Raw genomic sequence first — 22,655 nt, 5'->3', positions numbered from 1 at the left:
AGCAAAGCATCCTTTCTAATTAGCTATCACAGAGACCTTACACATCAGCTATAGAGCATAGTACACTTATTTCTGTATGTCATTTTTGATTTATATTATTAGAAATTGCTGTAGAAGAGAGCAAAGTATGAACAACCGTAACACACTGAAAGGTCAGCATTTGTCGCTTGGAAAAGGCTACGTTTGTATGGATTGGGAAAACACTGATATCATACAAGAGCTTGTCTACATCTGAAGTAATACGTGTAAGAGTGGTTGGACAGGAAAAATTACTTGTTTGAAGCTACGGTTCTTGCATCCTTTGGCAGCTTTTGATTTCCTGTTTCAGAACTGATGAAAAGCCTTGCTTATATCTAGCATCGTGTACAATTTTATCCTCCTAAAACACAGCTTGGCATTTAATTTCTTTTTATCCTTCTCCCATCCAGTTTTAATGTGTTGGTTAATTATTGGTATCATTGCATGTTTCCCTTAGGGGGCACTAGAAATGAATTTAGAGATTCACTTGAGAGAGAGAAGAAGTTGGAACATGTTTGCTGTCACATCATTTATTGGTTGGTCAAGAAGACATGCTGGAGTTGACAAGAAGTCAAAATAATCTTCAGTCATTTATGGGCTGAAACTTCAGTTTTTCATTTGAAATAAAAAAAAAAACAACTTGAAATCTGAAACATTAAGTTAAAATCTAAAACTGAAATAATTTATGTATTTTAAAGATTTGTAGTGAAAAGTGTACAGGGACAACTAACCCTGAACTTTTTATTATTTTAAGTTTATTATTTTAAAGTTTTATTATTTATAAGTTATTATGTACATTTGGGTTTGAATAGTGGGGTGTGTCTTACAAAAGCCCTGTAGCATCTGATAGCACTTTCAGGACTTTATGAAACCTTCAGCATCCCACATATGGTAAAACACATTTGATGAGGCGTTTCTGGTTTTAAGAGGCAGTTGAAATGGTAGTGATAGTCAAACGGGAATGCAGTACTGGTACTTAAAAGTTTGAAGTATTGCTCAGTTTTAGCTGGAATAGAGAGAAGTAAATACAAATATAATTCAGTGATACCAGTGGACTGATAGCTAACAGCCTTCATTTTGTAGAATTTCCTAAATTAATTGCAAAAATCCCAAAGCTGTAACATAATTGATAAAATTTGTTGCCATTTATTTGACCATAATATCTAAACAATAATTTCAGAGCTGTTCCTTACAAAAGACTATTAAAAATGAAATAGGTATGATTAAATTGTTTTGGCAGCCTTTAGCTGTTTGCTAACAATTTAATACAGCAATAAAAGCTGGCAATAGCAGCACCAAAATTGCATAGCAGAAGCTTGATTATAATTTGGTAAGAAAATACTGTATGAATAAAAGTGCATGCTTCAGTGTAAAAGGCAGCCGAGGTTTATCCTTAGATTTAAAAATCTCATGAATTTGAAGAGCTTTCTAAAATGTTCTTGTTACTAAAATTCAGAGACAAATTATGCCTGGTCCTGATGTTGCTACCTAGGGAAATATAGGAGAGGAATTAAATCTTCTGTTTCATAGGTATACCTATATTATGCCTTTCTCGGCCTCAAAATGGAAGTCTCTTTGGACCTCGTGATATGGACCACTTATTTAATATCCCATCTCTGCTCAGCAATTAAGGCAAATAAAACATAAAAGAGAATGGATGAGACTCCTGTCTGCATTTTTCCATCTAGTGCAGAGCATGCAGATCAGCAGAACCACATGGGAACGCTGGCTTGTGGCTTATGCCTGGTAAAAGGCAGTTAAAGTAATAATAATAATAAAAAAGTTTAAACTCTATGAACTTGAAAGTCAAATTTAGAATTTCAGTGGACTTCTCATTTCCAGTCTAGAGACTGTTTTGGTCATGACTTTCTAATGGGGTGTGTTTTTGCAGTACTATTTGACTATGCTGAGACTCAGAGCAGGAAGGATGAAGGTATTTGAGGATGATACACAGTGTGACCAAGAAAGTAATGCTGAAAAAGAATAGATAAATTTTGAAGATGTTCAAAAAGAATAACAAACTGGGTTCAATGACAGGATGAGAAATTGCATCAGGAATAACCTTATTTATAAATCCATTAGCTTAAGTTTTGAAGACTATCTAACATTAAATGAGAGGAAAAGAGAGCAACTTCCAGATTTTTCTAGCTTGATGAGGACTAATTTGTAACTGTTAAATGTAGAAGTCTGTGGAGGGATGTTAAGCATCCGAGGAAAAAAGTATTTAATGTCTACTTTAAAGAAAATGCTGTATCTGGTAAGGTTTTAGGTTTTGCATGGGTAAAATCAATAGTGCCAGTTTTAGTAGTCCAGTTGTGTGTTGTGAATCAATCCAGTGATAATTGACATTCTGCATTTTGGAAAGATTGTGCCATTACTGGTATGTAAAAAGTGGGAAAGCAGCAGTTTAATATCTTAATATACAAAGCAAATGAAATGGGAAAAAAAGTGTTACTTTGCAACCAGTCTTAGTAAAATTGTTTAAATTTACATAAAAACAGCCTGTCGTCTGCTGGTACCTACTGACAGTTCTTTTAATAGCTCTAGCTGTGAAAAAGAGATAAGAAAACCTGCGGGCTTTTAAAACTCCTGTGGTAATCTTAGTTTTTCACATTAAAGAACAATAAGTAAACTGTAGGACTCTAATTTTCTTTAGCTCTGAAAGGCTCATCTGAACCACTTTTGCTTTTATTCAAGGCAGAATCACAGAATAGCTGCTATTGGCAGAGGCCTCTAAAGCTGGTTCCCAGTCCCCTTGCTCAAAGCAAGGTCAGCTGGAGCGGCTTTCCCCAAGCAGGGGTTTGCTGGGTTTTGAATCCCTCCAAGGCTGGGGTCTCTGCAGCCTCTCTGGGCAGCCTGTTCTGTTTGACCTTTCTCACGGTAAAACAAAACAAACAATACCAAATACCAACAAACAAGCAACAAAAAAATGCTTCTAATACTAGAGGGAGTTCCCTACTGAACCTTCTCTTCTTGAGACCAAACACTTCCAGCCCTCTCAGCCTTTCATCGTATGACAGATGCTCCAGTCCCTTTGATGTTCATCGTCCCTTTGCTGGCTTAATGTAGTAAGCCCATCGCCTTTCTAGTACAGGGGAGCCCAGAACTGGTGCTTCAGGTGTAGAGGGAAAAAACATCTATCAATTGTCCATAAAGGTAAACCATACCCCTGTCATCCTTGCTCAGAGATAGGATTCCCCCATTTATTGCAAACAAAGGTGGGATTGGGTGAACTGGCTTTCTGTGGTGTGTCAGAAGACCCCAAACTGTGAGGGGTGATTGCTGATACAAATGATTTGCTGATACAAATCATAGTTTCTTGAAGACTTGATCTGAATAGTGTGTGCTCATTAGCCATTCATTCCTAAGGTGTGTGAAAACTATTCTGGCCTCATTTTCACCCTGTATGTAGCAGCATGTATCTGTGTGTAGGCTGTTGATAAGCATATCTGGGTGTACACGTGTGTGGAGTGGTCAGCATAGTTGATTACAAACTGTTTGCTAGGCATTCCTGTGTTCTGTGTACCGTCATTTCATCCCAATTCTTCTCTGAAAGAAGATGGAGAAGATGGCACATCAGCCTGTGTCGGTTTGTTTGATTGCTGGGTGTTCATAACAATGTGTTTTGCATCTTGTGGGAGAGGAAATGTGGATAAAGTTTATAGTAATTGTTACTTATTCTCTCTTTTTTCAGTTGGTACTTCTTCCCATAGAAATCACATAAGATTTGATTTTTTTTAAAGGCCAGTTTTTTATTTTGAAACTTCAGTTAATTACTTGTGTACGTTGTTCTACCTGTTCTGTCTTGTTCTAATGAAAATATTATCTTCATTTTCATACAAAACTAGTTTCACTGTTTAATGAGATGCTTTAGGAAAAATTCATTTCTCTTCATTTTTATGTCTTAAATTTCATATATAACAAATGTATATGAAATACTAATTACTTTTTTAGTAATGAAGATTGATAAAATTCTGAAATCAAGCAGCACAGTATTTTCAATGTATTTCCATTCATATTAAAAGTATTTGAAGTACTCTTTCTCAGCCTACTATATGCAAAAATGTTTACGTGAAGCTGCTGGGCTTTATATGTTAGGGATACTGTTCAAAATGGTATTATTGTCAACTTAATGTCGCATTACTATTTTTGTTTCTAAAACAGTGGAAGCTAACCACTTGCTTTTGCCAAGAATCATGAATAATGCACAGGATACTTCTATACAGCGATTGAATTATAAAGAGTTTGCTTACAGGCAGCAAAAAAGAATGGTGAAATGCTCAAATGAAATGTTCATGACTGAACCACATCAAAGCTTACTCTGAAGGTCTGCAGCTGGCACTGGTACATATGAAGGTTAGATATGCTGGGCAGTGGTGGCAATTGCAGTACCAGACCCCATTTTCTGTTTCTTACTGCTTGTAATACTTTAATCATTCCAACTCAAAATTCTCCATATTTCTCATGTACCCTTGATACACTGCCTCTTTTCAGGAAAAATGTTAATGATAATGGTTCTGATATTTTGGGCAAGTGCATTGGATTTCCCAGGTTGTTACTGTTGTTCCTAATATGTTGTGCCATATTTGCACAACAAATATGCATGTAGGTCTTTAAGGAGAAAAGTGAATTGTGAAGTTTTTAATCAGAGACCTCCCTTTCTTTCCCAAGGATAGAAAAGAAATACATCCGTGTCAATTTGATGCAGTCTGGAAAGTTGGAAGCCTTTAGGAATATTGTGAGAGGAACAGTTTCCTCAGAACTAGCAGAGCCTTGCTACAGCTCTTTTTTAGATCTTTTGTCAGTGGTGCTTTGAGCAGCATTATGTGAGACGGCCTAACTGTGGTCCAGTGACTGGTACATGAAGTCTGCTTGATTCAGATGCAGAGTGGATAGGTGGTACACAAGAAGAATAAGAGGAGACAGTGAACTTGGGCAGTGTGTAGCTAGCCCTCTGCTGTGTCACTTCTGTCGTCTTTTATCATATGCAGATGCAGCCAGGGTATATGTCACATAGATGATTGCAGTTGTGCGTTTGCATAGATATACATAACATATGTGATTGCAGTTGTGTGATTACATATGGTGAGGACTAGCATGTTGCTGGGCCGAGTTTTGGTGTGAGTATCAGACCCACTGCAGACATCCGATGATAGGCAGCCATTGGTAAGGTGGAGATGTTCCAGCTGCTGTTGTTCCTTGGAACAGGTTGATTCTGATCTTGCTGAATTGGTGTCTTCAGATTCTCCATTGCATTCTCATGGCTTTCATGTTTTTATTTATGTTTTATTGAGTCACGTACTGTATACCATTTTAAATCAACAGATGCAATGAAATGTTTTACTTACCTAGCAGTTTGACTTCTATACTCTTACATCTTTAACTTGTTTTCTTGGTAAAGCCAAATGCTCATGCAGATATGCTGTTAGAAAACATGGCCTTGGGTCATAGAGAGATGAATCCTTGAGCTGTGGTTATCTTGGAAAAAAGAGTGATACCCACTGCTGGATGCAGAGATGGATCATGGTGGGAGCAAAATACAAAATGTTTAGGTTCCACGGCTTGAAAGAAAAAGGTTGGGCTGCTTAGAGAAAGAAAACTACGTGGATCATGGTCGGAAGAGGGAGAGGTACTGAGGTCCAGAAACTGTTGAAAGACCTTGGGAGAGGGAGTCATGCAGAAGAAGCTTATGTTGAGAGAGAGGTTTGCTATGGTAGAGTCATCAGAGTCGAGATGGGCAGTGGATGACTGAAAAAATGGTATATTTTCAGCTGCTTTACTGGTCTATGTGGCAGAGGATAAATATTCTACTTATAAAAGTTCTCTTTGATAGAAGAACGTGTTCACCCCCAAGCCTCCTTCAAGGTGTTTTTTTCCCTTCCTGTTGGCTTCCTAGTGGTAGCATTTGAATATCAGCATGTGCAGTGTTGTTGTTTTAAAATAATTTCTACCAAAATTGTTTACAAGTTGAGAGGCGTAGAATACAAGCTAGACTTGGAGGCCTCTATGGTGTTTTTTATGTTCATATACATGTATATCGCTCTATGATTTGAAAAATTTGCTATGTACTAAAGTACACCAAATAGAAAAAGATTGATTCTGCTGCTTTGTTGTTTTTTTATTTTTGTGTTTTCCTGATTGATCAAAATGTTAGTAAAACTCTTAATTGGACAAGAAAATGCTTGTGTTTTAAAAGGAAGAACAAGAAAAAACACACCTCACAGGAAGCATTAATGAAAAGCCAGTGCTAAACCATAATTAGCATAGCTTATGTAATTACTTATAATGTATTCAGTTTGCATACTTAGAAACACTACCTTCGGAATCCAGGAAGATGTTAGGTATATGATTTAACTAATCAAATATATATCGATTAATTGTCCTCCATGAACAACCTTTGGGCTGAGTTTCTGTGTCTCCAGGTTTTTATATACTTTCTGTGATGTTACATAGTACCTTTTGTCTGTCTTGACCAATGAATTCAAAACTAGATAGACTAGTCTAGGCCTCATTTGGGGTGTTTTCATTTTCCTCTGTTCCCAAAAAAATAAGTGAGAAAGAAGAGACTTCAGAAATCAGTTTATCACAGTCACAGATTCAAGCACTTAATAGTTTTCTTCAGGTCAAATTCTTTAACTTCTTTGTATCCATTATTTTTACCTTTAACATATCCATCATTCCAACTGGTCATTCACAGTCTGTGGTGTTTGCTTCTTGAGAGGAAACAAAAATAGTGAAAAGGAAAAGTGGGGTACAGAGGCATTACAGACTAACCAGGACCATTGATAAGGCAAAAGGCCAGATTTGCTCTGTCCTAAGTTGTGCAGAATGACACCTGATCTTATTTCATATTTTGTCCCCAAATTCATATTTTGAAGACAGAAATGTATTGGTTCACTATTAGTAAGGCACTCAAGCCTGTTACTAATTAAAAAGCAGTTCAATTTCTGCCTCCACTGAATATTAGATTTTGTTGGCATGTTTCAGAGGGAACTGTACTTGCAAGAGATCTGGTTGAAAGTTTCCAACCACAGTAGTAATAAAAGCTTAGGGGAATGGTAAAATGGAAAAATAATTTGATTTGTTTTGTACCCAGCATGGCATTGAGTGAGCCATCAGTTCACCCTACTGACTTGTTTTGCTTTATATTTCTTTTTAGAGACCTCACTGACAAGAAATAACATAACGAGAGTATATATTAAAATAGATCTAAATTTAATATTTAATAAAGTTTTTTATCTAAAAAAGTTACTGCAACTTTTGATTCAGTTGAAACAAACTACACTTCATGCTTTCTCTACACAATGTTGTTGATGCACCTACTGAAAGTAATATTCAAGACTGCAATGCAAATAACATTGCTAAAAAATCTGAAAAAAAAATCTTTGACTTCCCTGTTTGTCATAATAAAATAATTTTGTCAGAGGTTCCCTTCTATCTTGTTTGAGGGAAACCAGGTATATGTGTTATATTGTATGTCATGGTATTATTTCACTGATTTTGTTTTCATTTTCTTAGAAATTATTATGTAATATTTAGACGCTCTGCAACTCTCTGCTTCTTAGTACGCTTTCGTAGAGTGTTACATAGGGAATTATTGTGCATTACTTGTGCACATAGAGATATATTGTGCATAGAGAATATATGTGCAGTACATAGAGAATCTGTTAATTATTAGCATTAATCTGTTAGTTATTAGCATTTAAGACAAGTAAGTAGTCTTTGTCATTGCTTTTAAGGTTTATGGATGACATCTGAATCTTCAGCCGTGGCACAGAATATTATGTGACACGTAACAGTTTTTGTTGTAAATAGTTCTTTTCAGAAGCAATGTATGATTCTTTTGTATATAACTGGATTCTTACATAAATGTAAATGTATCTGTTTATACATATTTGTTAACTTATGGCTTAATTTGGAAAAACTAATAACTAATTATTGCATGCTGCAGAAATAGTTTGAAAAGGAACAGTAATTCCTAAGGGTTTTGTGTATTTCTTATTCTATTCTTAGTTCTTATTCATTCAGAGACTTGTTTTTAGAAAGTTTTAAAAACAAATATTTAAAAATAATTATTTGAGAAATTATAATAGGAAATCTGTGAAAAATGTACATTGTAAGTAAAGCAAATGTACTTCGAAACACATCTCAGGTTTTCTATATCAATCTTGTCTTTCTACATCAGTCAGCCAATTTTGTATTGATCTGGGCATTTTGAAAAAACTTTCTGGCCTTTTAAGGACAAAACCAAACCAACCAACCAAACAAAAAACCTCCCAGTATTAAGATGTGTATTTTAAAATACAGAAAAGTGTATATGTGTGTTTTGTGCAAGTGAGCAAACAAATACATTGTTTTTTTCCATACTTTTCTGACTTCGTATTTTGTTTGTAAATTCATGTAGGAACTTTTTTAGTTAGGCCATTTCATATGTAAGTTTTTTTTTTTATTGAAGGTTTGTAAATATAAATATACACAAGTAATACTAGTTTTTTTTTTTTTTGATGGCTACAAATATGCTTTAGGTATGCTCACAGTTATGCAACTTAAACTTTTAAGGTTTTAACACAATCTTTTCTCAGCTTTTACTTGGTGAAATGTTTATACTTCATAGGTTTCAGTAGAATATAAAATTGCTTTTCATCAAAGAAAAAGGCCTTTATTGTACAAGTACCTTTGAATCTTAGCTTAGGATGGCATCAGGGGCACAGTATTTTGCTACTTTTGCAAAATGCAACTGATTATAAATCAGTCTTGGACACCTCTTAGAAATCAAGTATTGGCATGTGGATGGTCAGATGCTATCTTCAAGAGGGCTGTGGAAAAAAAAAAATAATCTTGCTATTCATTGTAACTGACAGAAATCCACTATTGACCCAGAATCTGAGCATTACAATTTTTTTCAACATAGCTGCTTGCTGTTCTGATCGTAGGAGTCAGCAATACTTAGAAGTTATGGCAGATGTAGAGATTACTCTTCCAGCACCTGAAATGAAAGTGCTTAGAATATTGAGAACAAATTATCATAATTTCTTGCTTGACTGTTTCCCATCTAGCTTGTAGGTCTGCAGGCTCTTTCTGACCCCATGCTGTTGTTGAGGAACCAAGGTCACCACAGTGCTGGCCAGCTCCTGGGTTTGGTAATTAGGGGCACCGATGACAAATTTCCTATGCAAAAATGTTGACCTAATATCTCAAACTGCACAGGAGAGCTAAAACTGTTTTGCCTAATCATTATTCTGTTAGGTTATTCAGAACTAAACTTTAAAAGGAGAGAAAGGTAGTTGTGTAATGGTTTGGAAGGACCATTAAATGTGGGAAGGGTTCTTCCTAAATGTGGGAAGGACATGTAGTGGCCCTATAGCTTTGTCTTCCTTTCAGGGAGCACTACGAATAGCAGGGCAGGTAATCTGTGTTTGTGATAAGCTGAGTCTTAAGTCTCCTCACTGCATAAGCTCTCCCAGTACCTCACTTTTTGTAACAAGGAAGCTTCTCCTAATGACCCCTTTGAGCCTCCCAAGCTTGTGTCAGTCAACCCATGTGACATCGGTCAGACTGAGGGGAGTTTGACTGCACTGCCGTTGTAACTGCTCTTCGAGGGGTTGTGGACTGCACTTTGATCCCCCTGCCTCACCCCTTGGTGTCTTCTCTTCAGGACTAAATGGTGTCTGATCCCCCTAGCCTCTCCTTTCAGGTTGTATGCTGTAGTCCCAGCTGCCATCTTGGTAGGTATTAAGTGAACTCTCGTTTTCTTACCAACTCTTGATTTCGGTGGCCTGAAACTGGTTACAGTATTTTAAGCTCGGTCTCATTAGCACTGTGTAGAAAGAAATAATAACCTCCCTTGATTTGCTGACTCCACTTTTGCTGACTCATACAGAGTTTTATATTTACTCCCGATTTCTTTTAGCAGGCCTGTGACTGTGACAGTTGGTTCTCGGTCTGGTCCGATGCATGGGGCTATTCTCTTGCAATGCAAAATTTCACAGTTCTTGGTGAACTTCACAGTTTTCTACTGATCTAGTCCTCAAGTTTCTCGAGCAAATTGTAGATTGAAACTTTACTGTTCAATGTTCCAACCACTCTTCTTAAATTATTGCGTTTCACAAATTTGCAGAGGGTGAATTTTGTCTCATTATGGTGATCTTTATTAAAGATAGCAGTCTGTTAGCCCCCAAATCAATCCCTGTGGTAGCTTGTCTGTTAATGGACACTATCCAGATCTCAAGCTATTCATTGTCTGCTGCTCTTTGACCCCAGCAGTCCAGCTGTTTTTCAACCAATGCATCCAACCTTGTACTTAACTTAGTAATGCAAATGCTTAGGAGGCTGAAAAGCCTTATGCTGTGCATACTTGGTATGTTACCACCACTGCTCATCCCTCATTCACATTGCCAATCATTTCATCAATGAAAAGTAAGGAAAGTTGATCAAGCATGACTAACCTGTCTACTCTGGTTAATCTTAAATAACTTTTCTGGGTTAGTTTCTTGTTCTTCACGTATTTGAAAACATATCCTAAGAGGACATGCTCCTTGATCTTTCTTGAGGCAGAAGTGAGGCTGACCAGCCTATGGCTTTCTAGGTCTTACTTACTGCCCTTTTTTAAAGAGCACACCTTAGCTCTTCAAGATGGTAATGTCTTAGCATTTTTTGTATTGATTGCCATGATGTTTCTTAGATCTTACACAGGAGACTGACAGAGGTAGCAGGCGTCCCTTTTACAACTGTTGGATAATCCCCATGGATACGAATATATTCAGCCTGAATAGATGCTGACTTGTTACTTTCCAGCTATCAGCTGTCCTTCTCTTCCCTGTGTCACACTGGTATGTGTGGAAGTCTGGAAGCAAGTTTTTACTGAGCAGACTGAGGCATTGTGCACAAAGATGTTTAGTAAATCAGTCCCTTCTGTGGTGTCACTTGAAAACCAGTCCATATTTTCTCTGAACTTCTTTTCACTGCTGATGTTCTTGTAGAACTCCTTTGTTTGTTTGTTTCTTGTTGGATTCATCTAGGATTTTGCTTCTGGATTTTGTCTTTTTAAGTGCTCAAACAACTTAATACTTCTCTTGTGTAACCTGTACTAGCTTTCATTTCTTATGTGTTACTACCACTTATTTTGCATGTTTAATTCGATAAGAAGCTTCTTGCTTAAGCAGTCAGACCTGCTGGATTTCCTGATCTGCACAGTGGAATGTGTATTCCTGATCTGTGGGTAGATTTCCATGTAAGTATCAGTCCTGTCACCTGGTCAGAGTTACCTGCGAGATTCTGCCTCACAGTTCCTTTAACAAGGTTTCCTTTTCCAAAGCCGCGATGCAGCCCTTAGTAGTGTTCATGATGAAGCAGTAAATTCTTCTGTAATTTTTAAACTGTAGCAGTGATAAGAGACTGTACTTACACTTCCTTTTGTTCTCTGGGCACAATGTTCCAATAAAATTCCAGTAGTGTCATTAATCTTCCCAGGCTGAACTATAAATAGAACCTGGTCTTAATTGATTTCTGCATTTCACAGTCACTCCAGTAAGTGTAGTACAGATTTTAAACTGTGCTGTACAGCAGCTTGGTAAAGAGGTGATGCTTTAGAGACTAGAATGGTTCACAGCAGAACTGTTAGGCAATTTTAAGGGTTTTAGTAGTGGGAGTTTGGGGAGGAAGAAAGCCTATAAATGTGTCTCAGAGAAGCAGTTACTTTAAAAATGAAGGAAAAATACATTGCTTATCTCTTCAAACTGAATCTGTGTTTTAGTCTGAGATGAATGGCTATCATGATACCTGTTACCTATAGTGGAGCAGCTTGCTTTTTAGATACATGCTTGATAGAGTGGCTGAGCTGGAAACCAAAATTCCTGCTTTGGCTTGTCTTGTAGCACTCTGATAGTCATGCTTGGATCTTAACACATCAAAGTCACACAGGAGGTTCTAAATGCTTCACTGGTACCAATAAACCATTGATAACTGATGTCTGCCTTAGTAGCTTAAGCCTGCATTTTCACTAACAGTGGTGTGACACCATAGAGTCCGGTGGCTCTGCAGCTCCTTTAGACCATGGCGGTGACTGTTGATTGTTAAAACTTACACAATGGAATGAAATTTAGATTTTCCCGTCAGAAGTCATCTCTCCCCCATGATAAAATCAACCCACAAAAATGACTTTGTCTACTTCTCCATAAAAACAAACAGCGAAATTATTTAGATGTTATTTAATATACTGAACTGGAAGCTGGATACTTTCCACCTTTTGTCTTTTGGTCCATTTTTTGTTTGTAGAAGACTATTCATTTTTTCTTTTTAATAGCTGTGAATCTAATAATCTAATTCATAGTATTATAACTCTCCTAATTAAAATATTTCTCACGGTGTATCTTGACAGTAACAATAATAAGCAAAAGCCAGTTTTATATTTGAAAGACATTTTTTATTTCCAATAAGTGTTTTGATCAGAAAGATTAATAGTATGTTAGTATATTTATATAGTTCTGAATGTACACAGTTCTCATAGTAACAGAAACTGCAAGAGGCAGTACTCATTAAAAAAAAAAAAAATTGTGTAATATATAAAATGTAAACTTTTTTTGAGGCTATACTTTTAACTTATTTTACTGATAGATTAAGTCTTATTGCACATTGTTTATGCAATACGTAATTTTGTGTGGAAGATGACCTTTAATTATTATCATTAAAAGAATCCAAAGGCTTTTAGCCTGCTTTGGGATCATGCAGATGAAGCGGTTGATGCTGAGGGTTGTGTTGTGGGTCCTCTGGGAATATGTGTTGGGAGCGTGCTGTGTCACAGCATGCTGAATGTTCCTGCCACTATAGATGGCTTTATATTCTTAAAATTTTTGAGAAAAGGCATTTCAATTATTTAAGAAGGAAAACGTTTTGTTATAAAAGCCTAATTTTCACACAGTCAAAATTAAAACATTCTGTCCTTAAACCAAATTGGCATGTATTTCCGTAGTTGAAATAGCTTTTTGAATGGCTGTGCTTACATTGCCTTTGCCTTTTCGTTTGTTGGTTTGATATCTTTGCATGTTAAATCCATCTTGTTGGGTGAAATAATTAAACATACTATGGAACTTTGCTGTCAGGGTAGATATGCATTTAATAAGACTTCCAATCTGTTCACTTTCAAAACCAAGACAGCATGCAAACTGTGAAAACGGAGCATTTGGTAAAGGCATTGCTTTGGAGAAGGTGCTGTTTCAGGAGAATTTTAATTGCATCTCACTGACTTTATCATGTTGTTACTTTTGGGTTATTTATACCCCTGTTCATCGATAAATTTGTCCTGTATCACAGTATTATAAGGGAGATTACTATTAGTCATTTAAACAGAGATTGAAAGGCATTTTAGTATATTCTTAAATATAAAATTCTGTTTTATGTTAAAACAGCAGTGTTTATGACTAACATTTAGAATTTTATTTTGGTTTTTAGTCATTCATTAAAGTCAGACACCTTTGATGAATTCTGTTTTGTACTCTTTAAGAAGTTGGCCTACCAGTTACATATTGCTGGCAACATCTATTGCCACATCCTGATTCAGATACAGTTTCATTATCATATAACAAGTATGTTATTCAGCAATATTCAGTTACTCAAGTTATTCTGAAAAAGATCACTTCTTGAATGATCACTTCTTGAATGAGGGATAAAATAACTGAAGTTAAATCCTGATTTGATAAAAGTTGTAGTGTTGGAAGAAAGTTTGGTGCTGTAATGTAACACTGAAGAACTGAATTATGATGCAAGCTTATAAATATATGATTACTATGGAAACTGTAGTGGAGATGTTATCTCACTCAATGCATGTTTGGAAATAAGCATAAAACAGTAACCAGTGTATGTAAGGAGTTTAGTCACAGGTTCTTTCAGAATATTTTAAGATACATATTTGGATATAGTTTTAAAGTAAGTGTTCTGTCATCTAGATGTGATGTATTTTCCTTACCAGCTTTATTAATTTTTTACAATGCATAAGAAAATTAACATGTTAAAATTACCTCAAGGGAAAAAAAAAAAAGAGTTGTAAGAGCTGCACTGAATTTTGGAGAATATATCCTCATTAGAGAATACGCATACATGCAAACCACTCTGAGTTTGAGGTGCATGTGTCTTAATTTGTATTCCCCTTAATTCTGAAAAAACGTTACTGTTACATTAAATGTAATGTATCTGGTGTTCAGCAGCACACCAGGCTACAGAAATAGGATTTATGGTGGCCCACGCATTTCTCCTAAAGGCTTTGTTAACTCCCATCTATACCATATTTTTTTCTACCTAAGATGTATGCTATTTAAACTTAATATCACATGTGAAGTTTCTGCTAATACATATTTTCTGTTAGAACTGTTGTAAACCAAACTTATGTTGGAAGATTTGATTTCATAAGTGCAACATATTTGTGTTTATAAATTATTATTCTCATTGCATACAAAAGTACTCATCTGAAAATATGTACAATCTGTTACAACGTGGATTACATGATATAGTGCAGTTGGGATTGAGAATAAATTTTGTACTGTGTTATGACCTCATGTTCTACAAGCCCTAACTCAGTATTTTGGTAAACAATAAAAAATGTTTGTTTTACAACCTCTTTTTCTAACCAGTTAATAAATATGCTTGCAGTCACAAGACTCAAATTCATGGCTTAGCATTCAGATGAATATTTTTCCTTACAGCGAGTACAGAGTTTAAACTTGAAAATGCTTTCCTTGTGTGCTCTTTTGAAATAATAGCAGGAGGAAGGAAGAGTTTTGCTTGAAGTGGAAAGGGATAGTCACTCCTTGCACTTCCACGCTGAATCAGATAGCAACAGCTGCAGAGGGAAGATATGCATTGCAAAAAGCAGATCAATTGGATTCAGTCACATCCAAATGAAATTACATCAGTCAATAACCTTCCTTTCAAGTTACTGAAATCTTCTTGGCCCAAATTTCTCTTGTCAGGTTACTGAGTTTTGCCGGTGATTAAAGTATCTTGAAATTGCTTCGATAACATCAAGGACCTTGTTGTGACAAGGTCTGTAAATGCAGTCTCTTACAAGAGAAAGCTGGGTTTCATGTAGAGTATTGAGTGTATTGACTGAATTTTTTTTCCATGGGTTCTCAAAGCTTGTATTCACAAAGACATTGCAGAACGAAGGAAAATGACACTTTTATAACTGAATGAAATCATTTCATGTATGTGATACTGATACTTAATCTTTTGTATAGGATATATGGTTTCTTTTGTGCTTTGAAATAGATTGAAAATATGTGCTTCACTTGTTTTAAATTGGACATAGTGACTAATGCTATACTCTTGTTTACCTCAGTAAGCATGTTTATACAGTGACCACCTCTAAATGTCACTATTTATGCTCCAGTGTGTAGGTTACATGAATGAAGCAAAATTTTCCTATTACTGATGATGTGGTGGTTTGTCCTGCAGAAAACTTCTTGGCAGGCTAGTGAGTTTGTATATTAACAAATAGATGTAAGTAACCATTCAGGAAACAGCCATTAATATTTATAGCTTGATCAATTCTGAAGAGGATCTAAGCAGTTACCATTGTCTAGAAGACACATAGCACATTATTATTTTGGGGGTCCTTATCCTCTCCCTTTTCACTCTGCCCCCAGTAAAGGGCTCTGTAACTCTCATGCACTTAATAAAGTTGTGTATTCCACACATTAATTCTTGGGATCAAGAGGTGTACCTTGAGCAGATCAAATCTTTAAATGCTTATTACTTGTGTCACCTTCAGGTGGTTTGGTGCTAACTGCAGACACAGATTTTTGCCTTCTAAAATTGGTCTTTGTCAACACCCTTTAATACCTCTTTAAGCTTGCTAGAATTTCAAGGTGGGAACGTCCTAATGGTTCAGAATTCATATTCTATGCTGAAACAGTTTCCTACCTTCAGACCTTTGAAGATAAACTGAATCTGCATTGTGGCTGAAAATGTGTTTTACTTTTGCCCAGTTAACAGTGAAAAACGTTCTCTGAATAGACATATAAACCGATGAAATCAAACATAAAAAAAAAAAAAAAAGAACAAGTATTCTCAAAATCACTAATATTAAGCATAAGATTTGGACGTTCGGTTGCAATTTATACTTTTTGATAGCTTTGCCAAAGGCACTCTGTGTAAAATCCATTAGAAAGTAATGAAATAATTTGTAGTATTTCTTGTGCTGTAAATTCCTGCAAAATGGAAATCTGCACATACACACGGACCCCTCTACTATATAATATTTACTTAACTGAGGAGAAGGGAGCAGATATGGCCACATGTACATTAGGGGGAGACTGAGAGGGGCCTGTGTTTTTCTCTCCCTTTGTATTAGAACTTCAAGGAAAGTGCTTTCATAATTCTTTTTGTTCTGGGGTGAAGGAGAGCTGGTAGAAAACAACTCTTCTAAAGGACAAAATAATGCAATTGAGAACCTCTGTCTCAAAATCAGCTATTCCTGTTACCCGGGGTGCTTCTTTCTATATGATATTTGTTGCATCGGCTAGTGAGAAAGATAGGAAGGCTGTTCAGTTTTTCTGTCAGACTTCGTATTTTTGTGTTCATAAATCCTTTTCTCAACTAAGTGTGAAAATGCAAGTTCAGATACTGCAGGCAGATTTGGGTACTGCTTCTAGTAGAAATGAGAACGTATAAGGGTCTCAATTCACTGCAACGTGGGACACCCCATCCCTGGAGATGTTCAAGATGGGACGTTGGCCAACCTGATCTAGTGGGTGGCATCCCTTTATATGACAGGGGGTTGGAGTAAGATGATCTTTAAAGACCCTTCCAACCCAAGCCATTCTGTGATTCAAAGCCTTTATAATGCATTTGATCATAATTGAGTAAGTGTCAGGAAGTTGTTAAGCATACGTAGGAATGAGCCCAGTTCTTTGCATCAGAGAGGGTTGTGAGGTGGAACACAGGGGCAAGAAGAAAGCAAAATTTGAGAACAGAACAGGATGAAAGAAATCACAGTATGAGAAGTCCCAGGAAAAAGTTTTAGTGAGTAGTTTTCCAAATCAGCAGTCAATTTATTAGCTGAGCTTGTGGGTTATAAGCTAAGCAAAGCTACTTTATTTATCCATTTATATTCTTTTGTCTCTTACTAATCTGTTGCTAGCTGGAAAATTGTGTAAAAAAAGTTGGTAGTTTTGTCTTAACTGAAGAATACTTTGAAGGTGAGATGGGTGAAGATAACCCTAAAACATGCAAAATAAATATCAAGTCAAATTTTAAAAACAGTAGAAATGATAACAATGTCCAAGCAGTTAAAAAGTAAATTCCTTTTAATATATTAATAAATAAATAATGTCTTTCAAAATATGCCAGCATGTTGCTGTTAATAAAAACTCAATATAAAGAAACACTGTAGGAGTCACTAGTGTGGGTGCAGGCTTCCTAAGGCACAAACGCCTTGAGTTTATCTCAAATTGTGTACTGATGCTACTCTTCATTTTTCTGCCCTTGTATGTGCACCCCTGTCAACCTCATTTACTCTGAGGTGATTCAGAACAAAGGTGCTTGCACTAGCTAAGGGAAGGGGATTATAATAAGATGACTGTTAAAAATATTAACGTTTAACACTCAGCTTTTCAGTTTTCTTAAAATGTTCAAAATTGTAACGTATATAGCAGTGTACCTGCTGTAGCACCAGATTTAAAAATCTGTTCATGTCCCAAGTCAGAAATAAAGTGAGAATTAAATGGATTTACATATACTAGTTCTTTACTATCCCTTTAATATTTACACTCAAAATCCTTGCACTCAAAATTAAACGTATTTTACAAAGAACTTTTATTTACAATTCTACTTTAATAGATTTCAAAGTAGAAAACAAAAGGAAAAATGTGGTGGAGACTTTATATAGATCTGTCTTTGAAAACTAATGTGTATTTGATATGCCAGCACAGCTCAAAGACAACATGGACTTTTTTTATAGTGAAAGTCTCACAATATCAGTTATATTAATTTCTTGTATTGCAAGTAGTTTTAAAGAGTATAATGTAAAGTACCCTTTTAGAATTGTACTTATTTAAAAAAGAATAAAAATAGCATCCTTGAAAAAACATACATCATGAGGCAAGAAGTATGAGGAGGAAAAAAGGGTTTTGGAGATTTTTGAATGATTGCCTCAAAAACATTGTTTCAGAAATGATAAAAGTGTCCTGTGTACTGAATTAATAAGTTGAATTTTGAAAGAAAGTTCATACATCTTTAGTCTTAACTTTCTTTCAAATGCTTTTCTATCAAAGAAACATTTTTCTTTTAAGTCAGCACAGTACCGGTGCTGTTAGTGCTTGTCACATAGTCATTCCCAAACCTACTTTTCTGTGGGTTTTAAATATGAAAAATTGCTAGCTTGCACAATGAAAACTGTTTCTATTGAGTTGTTGCTATTATAATGTAAAAAATAATAATATAAAAATTTCTCTTCCATCTGTGTTGTGGTAGATTGCTTTGTTCCTTGAGCTGTACTGAGCAAAAGATAAAAGGATGTTATATGCAACTCAGTTTAAAGTTCTGACACTTACAGATGGAGGTTTGGTATGAAAGTCTTTTTACTATTTGGATTTGAGCGTAAGCATTGCTTGAAACTACTGTGATGTTAAAATGTTCATAAGACAGAGCAGAGCTGCTATGATCTTTCAATGTTAATATTTTTTTCTTATCACTTTACTGTGTAGATACCCTTCATGAGACACAACTCTGCCACAACTCATCCTCGGAGGCAATCCTGGAAACCTCTTTTATAAAAAAGATTTTTAAATGTGGATAAAGCAGTCAATAGAGTACCTAAGTAAAGGAGAACAGCTATCTTGTCTCTACTATAAGCTTATTATGACAAAAAGTTGAGTTTGCTTGTCAGGCTTGGATAGAATGTAATTGATTGGTTTGTTATTTGGACTGACAAGGTACTTAATTTGCCTGCTTTTTTTTTCTCCACTAATCAGGAACATTTCGTATGTGCATTGTTGAAAGATCCCGGATAAATGTCTTGTCAGAATTGTCCTATTTAAGTAATGTCTTTTTCCCCTGTGCTTCCTTGGTAAATGATGTTATACAATGCTTGGATTCACTGAAGAGTGACAGAAGCCTGTGGGACTTAAATATTGTGTGTTCCTCTATGGTGATACTGAATGAAATAAGCAATGGTTTGCCATCAGTGTGGCACTTTAATTATATAGTTTGAAAAGAACATTTCTATATAGAACATCATATTGTACATAGACCCTACTGTAAAAAGGATTATTTCCTTAAAAGAAAAAAAAAAGAATATGTTCAGTGATAACAAGACCTGTAAAACATGTGAGACTTACTATTCTTAAGGAATAGATTTGCCACAGAAAAATTGATTTTGTGCTTATTAGTATGAACTAATTGTTTCTGACTTCAGACACTTGAGTGAATAGAACTTTACCTATATTGTTTTCTGGAACATTTGTTTTGTTCGGCTTACTTCCCTGGCAGTGTTCAGGACGAGCTTACTTCCTCAAAAGCCAAATATGAAATTGTTGTGTAAGTTGGGGAAGGAATGAAGAACTGATCACGCAGCGTGACAGCTGAGATCTTCGTCTTCGTCTATATATATCCTGGTAGATGCAGACATAGTCTTTTCATCTACAAATGTTACTGATCCCGTTCTAAAATCTACAGTAGCAGTGTATTGGCAGCTTCATCGTTTTCATCTTGAACTGGCTCGGAACAATTCTGCTCAAATGCAATCACACTTGTAACTTTATGACATATAATCTTTGAATCTCTTGAGATATGGTGGTTTTTGTCATCTATCAAGGCACATTTCCATCTGAAAATATTTTTTAAACTTAAGAAAGAAATTAAATGCTGTAATAAGTAATAGGAGAAATATACAAACTTGTGTATACTTACCTATAAGTCATATCTTACTAGGGCATTTCATGTTTGGATATTATATTAAATAAAATTAACCTGATGTCTAACACGTCGTTTTGTTTTAAAAGGGGGAGGGATAATATCAGAGTAAGACTTCTGTCTAATAAATGCTTACCGTTCTGTATTGGCAAGATACACAACGACACTTTTTGAGTAAAAATATTTTCACTAGGACGTAGAGGTTCATTCATCTCTGAGAATCTTTGAATACTTTTCAGGAAGAAGAAAGACAAAGTTTAGTGATTTGCTTGTCCAGAATTCTGAAGTACAGTAGAAAGTTACATCCCAACAATGTGCTAAAAATGGGGGGAGAAAGGGTGATTACGTGTATGTCATGCTGTTTTTTGGGCAAAAAAAAATGTAGTGTGACATATGGTCAGTTATTAAACTAAACATAGGTACTGTGGGTAGGAGAGAATGATAATTGCAGTATAGCTTGGCTTTAGTAAGATTTTAAAAATACTTTGTGTGTGATCTTCTCCTATTTAAGTTAGGGAAATATTCTGTTAATTAAGCTGCAATAGAATACCTAGCTTATCAGAAAAGCACAGTAGTTACTGTGGATTCACTGTCAAATTGGAACAATATTCTGCTCACTGGGTTCCACTCAGGCCTGTCCTGAATTTAGTGTTGTATTTTTAATTTGCTTTGCTTTGCTTTTAGGTATTGGAATAGAGTTTGATTATTTTTGCCAGTATGGTGTAAGGCACTACAGGGATAGAATTGAAAATGAAACTTTAAGAAAGCATCTAGAAAATTACATAGTGGAGTAAAGGAAAGGACAAATCACTGTCTAGTGCATAATTATGCTATGAAGGGTGACTGGTTATGAGATGGGTCTCCAAAAAAGAAGATATGGGGAATTCTGGGTCACAAACTGATTATGAATCAATCAGGTTATACCTGAATTGTGCAAAGAGGTGTTTTTAACACATTTAACACATGAAAATCCTGATTATTCAGAAGACTGCTATCTTAGCATTGGAGAAGCCTCAACTGTCTACTTTGGCAAGAGGCATGTACAGAAAGTCCAAAGAAAACAGAATGAATGATGAGAAGACTACAGGAGAACAAAATGAAGAAGAAAGCTTAAAATGGTTGGATTTCTTTAATTTAGAGAAGACTGGAAAATCCTTTTTTTTTTTTTTTTTTTTTTTTTCCAAATGGTCTAAATTAATAGAAATGCAACAAATAAGTTGTTGCAAAGAAAAGGGGAAAAATGTTCTTCAGCTCTGGTCAAGCTCTGGTCAGACCAGAAATAACAAGATGATTTAGGCTAGGCAATAGAAAGCTTTTTTCTAACAATAATTGCACTAGAGAAGTGAGGGAAGTTGGATAATCTTTGCTGTTGGAAGCTTTTAAGGACAGACTAATGAGTATTAAAAATTGGACTGAGTATTGTTGATACTCCCTTTAGCATGCTTGATACCCCAAGGATTATCCTTGGGATTTCCTTCTGTATTTTGTATGTTTGTACAGTAGAGTGTCTTTGTAGGGTTTTCTCCTTTTCTTGGAACTTTCTTTTGACATTAAGTACTAAGTTAGTTTTCAATCTTTCTCTCACTTTCAAATGATTCATTATGTCATTTGCCTCTTTTTCTGGAAAGCCAGATGTTAGCATTCAATATTTCACCTTCTGAAAGAGTTTGATGGCAATCTTCAAATCTGTGATGGGACTTGTGTAGTAGTTCACAAACAATACACCATTCAGTGTAGCTAAGTTTATTAGTCTGAACACCTGAGAATGGCACCACAGATGCAATCATACATTATGACTGGAGTATACTTTAGAAAGTCTAATGCAGCATTTGCTAGTATAGCTTTCTTGAATTTTGCACTTTCCAGTTTGTTAGTGGAAGTCATCCTGGTCCTTTTAGAATTTCGTGTTCTTCCCAAGAAAAAAAATAACATACTGCACTTTTGGGGGGCTGTAATTTGCATAGCATTATCTATGTGTATTGGAAGCATTATCCTCAAAGAAATACTTAATTTGAACTTAAAAAAAGTACTGTAAATGTAAGTTCTATACAGGAGCTGTACAATATTAACAAAAATAAACATTTGATGTAGTGTTTACATCATTGTATTCCCCTTGTATATGGGCCCTTAATGAATTTTGCAAAATTAACAAAGCCACGTGTTTTGTAGCATTAATATACAATGAGAGATGAAAAAAAAAAAAAGTGAACACTTCATGCTGAAAGGAAGCTGTGCACTTACAGGTATAGCAAATAAAGTTTATTTATAGCATTCATATAAATCATTGCGTACATGCCAACTAAGTTCATGAAACAGATCAATTGCTGATCGTTCAGAAAAAATCTGGATTACATTGAAGTATCTCATAAATATAGCCAGTTCAGAATCTCTCCTTACCTATAAACAGTGTTAAATTTTTGGATTTGGGATTTTTTGTTTCGTTTGGTTTGTTTTAGTATTAAAAAACACAAAAAGCAAGTAGGAGAGATGGCAGTTTTGGGTTCAGCATAATAAACTTAGCTACGCAAATGTCTGCCAGATAATGCTTATTTTCTTTCACTCGTTTGTGGTATATTTTATTGACACTCTTTGTTAGTTCTGTTAAAATGAAGTATTTCATGTTTAGTTTTGTAATGATAAGTATTAGGGCAGTAGAAGCAATATAAAGTATTTTTTTTCCTTCTGAATTTATAGGCGGGATGTTTTGTTTTGCTTTTTCCTTTAAAGTAGAACTT

The 22,655-nt window shown here is 35.4% G+C and overlaps 1 protein-coding gene across 5 annotated transcripts in view; it reads left to right on the top strand.

The window, feature by feature from the left end:
• PHF14 (PHD finger protein 14) overlaps positions 1-22,655 on the top strand; it is a 163,511-nt gene that overhangs the window by 76,207 nt on the left and 64,649 nt on the right. Inside the window, exon 17 of one of the 5 annotated variants that reach the window (XM_072033616.1) lies at positions 18,714-19,988. The exons of the other annotated variants lie outside the window; for them this stretch is intronic. Within the exon in view, the coding sequence (XP_071889717.1) occupies positions 18,714-18,726 (13 nt within the window). The 3' untranslated portion in view covers positions 18,727-19,988. Of the gene's footprint in view, positions 1-18,713; positions 19,989-22,655 lie in introns of those variants that run through there. 5 annotated transcript variants of the gene reach the window in all.

Source organism: Anas platyrhynchos, chromosome 2 (genome assembly GCF_047663525.1).
Source record: "Anas platyrhynchos isolate ZD024472 breed Pekin duck chromosome 2, IASCAAS_PekinDuck_T2T, whole genome shotgun sequence".
Taxonomy (NCBI): domain Eukaryota; kingdom Metazoa; phylum Chordata; class Aves; order Anseriformes; family Anatidae; genus Anas; species Anas platyrhynchos.
This window is presented reverse-complemented; position numbering and strand designations above follow the sequence as displayed.